The sequence below is a fragment of the Vigna radiata genome, chromosome 9 (assembly GCF_000741045.1).
Source record: "Vigna radiata var. radiata cultivar VC1973A chromosome 9, Vradiata_ver6, whole genome shotgun sequence".
Taxonomy (NCBI): domain Eukaryota; kingdom Viridiplantae; phylum Streptophyta; class Magnoliopsida; order Fabales; family Fabaceae; genus Vigna; species Vigna radiata.
The window spans coordinates 20,167,646-20,173,299 of NC_028359.1; the positions used below are offsets into that span (position 1 = coordinate 20,167,646).

General features: G+C 39.0%; 2 protein-coding genes across 2 annotated transcripts in view; both read left to right on the top strand.

Moving 5' to 3' along the window:
- Positions 1–5,415, top strand: part of LOC106773631 (protein N-lysine methyltransferase METTL21A) — a 16,112-nt gene extending 10,697 nt beyond the window's left edge. The window contains exons 5-7 of the mRNA XM_014660353.2: positions 3,120–3,191; positions 4,713–4,820; positions 4,898–5,415. Coding sequence (XP_014515839.1) covers positions 3,120–3,191; positions 4,713–4,820; positions 4,898–5,076 — 359 coding nt within the window. The 3' untranslated portion in view covers positions 5,077–5,415. The remainder of the gene's footprint in view (positions 1–3,119; positions 3,192–4,712; positions 4,821–4,897) is intronic.
- LOC111242522 (probable LRR receptor-like serine/threonine-protein kinase At1g07650) lies at positions 186–3,043 on the top strand. The gene has a single exon (XM_022786145.1). The coding sequence runs from the start codon at positions 1,730–1,732 to the stop codon at positions 2,642–2,644; it is 915 nt and encodes a 304-aa protein (XP_022641866.1). The 5' UTR covers positions 186–1,729; the 3' UTR covers positions 2,645–3,043.
- Positions 5,416–5,654: the final 239 nt, after the last annotated feature.

The window sequence follows — 5,654 nt, forward strand, 5'->3', positions numbered from 1 at the left end:
CAAGTAGAAAATAATATTGAAATTTATTATTTAGAATTGATTGAAAATACATTCTCATATCCTCTATTTGTAACAAATTAATTCTCCTAAAAAGGGAAATAGAGAAACTAGGAAACAAAATAAAATAAAAGATTGTATATCTACTTTCTCTAATTAGGAAGATTCTAAATAAATCTTCTCTAATTACAACAAAAGCCTTGGCGGAAAAGGGTGGAATTGCCAACCTTCGACGGAGAGGAACCTCTTAGTTGGCTCAACAGGGCGGAAAGATTCTTTGACATTCAGAAGGTGATGAGCAATGAGGACAAAGTGGAAATCGCGTACGTGAGTATGGAGGGAAGCGTGGCGTATTAGTTTACGTTCTGGAAAGAAAAGGCAAGAAATCGCTCGGGGGACAGTTTGAAGGCGGCGATGATCAACCGTTTCGGTGGGGGATTTAGAGGGACGGTGTTCGAGAGGTTGACGTTGTTGCGATAGGAGGGCACGGTAGAAGAATTCGTTCGCAACTTTGAGGTATTGACGCGACAGACGAGGGGTATACCCGAGGAGCAAGTACTCAGTTATTTCCTCGCAGGATTGCGAGAGGACGTGAAGGGCCAGGTGAGAATCCAGAACCCGCAGAATTTGATGGAGGTGATGCGTGTCGCTCGGGATGGGGAGGATGCGATGGTGAGAGCGCAAGGGAGTTTCGTCAGTGGGTTCAAGATAAACCCAGTAGGAGTACGATCGCCGGGCAGCGTGATACGCACGGAGCCGAGTCGACAACCAACGAACCAGAGTGGGAGAACGGAGAACGTGTGGTATGCGGAACCGAGTCGACCTCCGACTAACCAGTATAGAAGAACGGAAAGTGTGGGTTCAGTGAGAGGGGATGGAGTCACTACGAACACGAATGCGTGCGCGGGCAATGCGACTGGGGGCAATAATCGGGGGAGGATGATGAGAAATCTGCCATACCCAGAATTTCTCAAAAGAAAAGAAGGTCGTTATTTCCGGTGCAGGGTCCGTTTGCTCCTGGCCACCGCTGCACCGAGAGAAGCCTGCGTGTGCTGCTGCTAGCGGAAGACGAGGAGGGAGACATTGGAGAAGTAGTAGACCGAGAGAAGAAGCCCATGGAGTTGTCAGTCTGCTCTGCCGAAGGGTTGACATTGCCCAGAACTCTGAAGCTGACAGGGAAGATCGGAGAACGACACGTGGTCGTACTCATAAATAGTGGCGCAAGCCACAACTACATCAATCAGAGGATGACGGAGGAGTTGAAACTTCCCATAATCGACACACCACCGTATCCGGTGAGTCTAGGTGATGGGCATCGGAGGATGACCCAAGGGCGTTGCGAGAAGGTTAGAATCAATTTTGAAGAAGCTACCTTGGAGGAAGAATTTTATGCGTTCGATTTGGGTAAGGTCGACGCCATATTCGGTGTTGCATGGCTAGGCAAGTTGGGAGAAGTATTGATTAATTGGGGAGAGATGACCATGGTGTATTACCTAAAGGGTAAAAGGATTCGGATAAGTGGTCACCAAGCTGTATCCCGACAGCTGGTTGAGCCAAAATTAACAAATGTTGAGTCATGGACAATTGTGGGGGAATGGGACCAAGTGGAGAAGCAAGTGGAAGATGAGTGGCAAGCTGAGTTGATGGGGGAGCAGAGAGCAGAGCTGCAAGTGGGGTTGCGGCGCACTACCATGTCTTCCAAGAAAAACAAGGATTACTTCCACTTAGGGACATGCAACACCGCATTCCACTCAAAGATGCTGCAATGTTATATACTGGCCAGCTATACACAACAACTCGTGTTTCTTCCTTTGTTCTCACATACTATAGTCTCTGTCTAATAAATGGAAATTACACAATCAAGCTTCACTTTGCAGAGATTATTTTCATCAATGAAAGGTCCCTTAATAGTCTCGGAAAGAGGGTATTTGGCGTCTATATCCAGGGGAATTTAGTGCTGGAAGACTTTGATATCCAAGGAGAAGCGGGTGGTACTGGCAAGCCAATTGTAAAGACATTTAATGCTACTGTCATGCAACCTACTTTGGAGATTCACTTCTACTGGGCTGGAAAAGGAACCCCTGGCATTTCCACAAGAGGAGTTTATGGACCACTAGTGTCTGCTAATTTGGTAAGCCCTAATATTAAACCTCCATCAAGGAAGGATGACAACAGAACTGATGTCATACTGGCAATTGGTATAGTTGTTGGTGTTTTAGTTCTTCTTCTTCTAGGGCTGGTTTTTATGAGATGGATAGGATGGTTAGGAGGCAAAGATCCAATGTACAAAGAGCTTAGGGGTATCAATTTGCAGACAGGATTATTTACACTAAGACAATTCAAAGCAGCAACCAAAAACTTTGATGCAACAAACAAAACTGGCGAAGGTGGCTTTGGCTGTGTTTACAAAGGTCTACTGTCAAATGGTACAATAATAGCAACAAAGCATCTGTTTGCAAAATTCAAACAAGGAATTACCAATAGAGTCGTAGGCGGAAGGGCCAACTTTTTGGCCAGTAAAGATACTAGAAAGGAGGCAGATGCAGCAGCGAGAAGATATAGTAGATCAAGGCCTGGTCGAGTAGCAAGAGGAGGGAAAGACGACGCTACCTGGGAAGATAGTTGGTTATCTAGGATCAATACCTGAGTTCAACCTTGGGGACAAGGTTGTTGAAGAAGGGGGGTAATGATAGGATGATGAGAGTGTATGTTAGGAGAAGGAAAAGTAAGTGAAGCATTAGTCGTTATTAGTTGGCCTAACTGTGAGACAGTTAGGAAGGGGGGGACTTATTTCTGTATAAATAGATGTGTGTAAGAGAAGAATGCACTTTTGGACTGTTAATAGTTTCTAAACAGGATTGGTTATCCTTGTTGGGGAAGGTTAAGCTTCCTTTGTACCTTCTATTCTTGTATTCTTTCTTAGAGTTCAATAAAACCAGAGGTTATCCATACCTTTTGATTTGCTTACGAGAGATTGTTTGGGTGAGAGATAAGGTTTCTTTAGCAGAAACCTATCAGTATACATCCTCTAATTCCAGTTGATTTTATGTTGATCCTTGTATTACTATGGATTCTGTAATTAATTTCTCTTCTAAAATTACTAAATGTGTTTGAATTTTCAGATACCTGGGGAGACAAGTTTCCAAATTCTGACCCTGACTGGGACCTGATAATTGCAAGTGATATCTTATTATGTAAGATTATTTTTGTTTACTATCATAGTGGCCATTTTCCTTATTTTTTAAAACTTAATATTAGTACATTATAACTAATGCAAAGTATCCGTTAAGGAATAGTCTGCCATTGTTACTGGTCCATAAACTGGTAAAACTACCTGTGTTTCTTGCAAATTGAATGCCCGAAGTTACTAGTAGAATTAAAAAGCTAGATTTCATGTTCCCATTGAAATGCTTAAGTTATCTCCTAGTTGGTTGCACTTTAAGGGGTGATGGAGAATAATATCGTATGACTAGCTTAGTTTCAAATTCATTTTTTTCTGCAATGATTTAAGTTGTGATGGCCATCTATCTTGAGCTCTGTGACTTGGTGATCATTATTTCCTGGAATACCAATATTAGTAATTTCAATCTGTCATGGATACAATTTGTGAACGATTTTCTAAATTTTGTGATTGTTGTGGGAGGGTTGAGCTTGCACTTTGTCCTTTTCTTTCTTAGCTCCAGTTCTCACTAATGATATGCTTTTCCATTAAATTAAAGAATGATGCAACCAAATTAAAGTAATTGTTTAATAATTATTGAAATATGCCATTTAATTTCATTATCTTGCAATACTTAATTGAATAAATGTTCAAATTGATCCGTAAAGGATGAGTGCGCTACCCTCATTCAAGTCCTTTATGAGTATTTGATATTGATACGTAAGCACAAGTGTTTCTTTATTATATATTTAATATAAAAGGACTTATATGCAAGCAAATAAATTTGTCAAGGATTCATTTATATGAAAATTTTAAATAAGGACCTATCAACCAACACACTCATCTTTCTAGGACCAATTTTGGTATTTACTTAATATGTAATTGCATCTATGAATATTTTTGTATATGACCAATTTAATGATGATGTGTGATTCATATAACCAACCTCAGCTAGTATGATAAGGCTTGAGATGTTGTAATATGTAATTGTATCTGGATTTTTGTTTGAGTTTTGATAACCTAACTGATTTTATTTTTATTTTTATTTTTTTATTAAATTCTAGGAGTGGATAGTGTCCTGGTCAATCATGGTCACATGTCCACTTCATAATTACCAGAAAAATTTCCTGATCATCATGCTATGGGAAATTTAAGATTTGTGTTTCTTTTCTCTTCTCTTTTGAATTTCTGTCCTCTTGACTGTCTTTCATAAAGAAAAGAGATTATTTGTTAGGACTTAAGCATAAAGGAAGATCCGAATCCGAAAAACTAGTACTAGTTAGCATAACCTCAAGACTTACAACATCGAGTAACTCATCTTAATGTAAGATTGTTTCACATTTTATAAGATTGTTCATGTAACTAAACAATGCAAGATTGTTCATGTAAACTAAACATTGTTATAATTATTTTTCTTTTCTATATTTGAAGACCATCTTATAAAATCCTTTAAGCCACTTGATTTTCCTTCTTTAAAAAGCCTCTTTAAGCCCATCCTATCATCATAACGTATGAAAATAGTCACTAATATATATCAAATCTTAAATGTTTGTAGATGTAAAGCAGTATGCAAATTTGATACAGACCATTTCCTTTCTTCTCAAATGTTACAAGCCACAGCTTAGCAGAGCGGTTTCTCCAACTGGAAATGATGAGAGTGATGGTATTATGCAGAGACCCTTCTAACCAACATGCTTTAGCTACTCAAGTTTGCATCTTTACTGAATCTTGTGTTGGCAGGAGATGTAGTGTTGCCGCAGCCAGCCTTTTTGATGAGCTGGAGACGCAGAATTGGGAAGGAAGATGAATCTCTTTTCTTCAATGGTTGTGAAAATGCTGGTCTAAAGGTGAAGCATATTGGATCACGTGTATATTGCATCAACCCTATAGAAAATGAGATATCAGAAACAAAGTCTTGATTAATTAAATTAGTATTCAAGCATATCTGGGAGGAGAATGCAGTGTAAACTAGAATGTTGGCCCATTAATACAATTTTTCTGGTTATAGTTATAGCTTCTAAAGATTAATTTGAGGCTCCTAGTTGATAACACTGATACCTACTTATTTCATATCTTTTCATCAATTTTCATCGATTTGAGCAGAGAGTAACCATGCCTCAATTTCTTTGGATTGTACTATTTTCTTGTTAGTTACATCACTGAAATTGAATTCTTGGTTTTGATTGAAACTTTTAAGATCATGTTCTGTTTTCTTGTTTGTTGTCACAGCACAGAAATACATTTTTTGGTGTTGGTTATTTGTCACTGTTCAAGATTGGTTTGACACATTTGCTCTTATTGTAATTGAGTCCCTATTTTTTCTTACGAAATGGAATTCATTTCTGGGTTGGCTTGATCATGCAAGACTGTAAATATGGTAATTTAATTGATAGACTCAAAGCATAGAATCTTCTTATTACTTGCCAAGTTGGGTCCTCGTATCAACACAAAACATCATGAGGCTTGTGGAGCCTCCAAAGGTTGGCATGTTGTAACC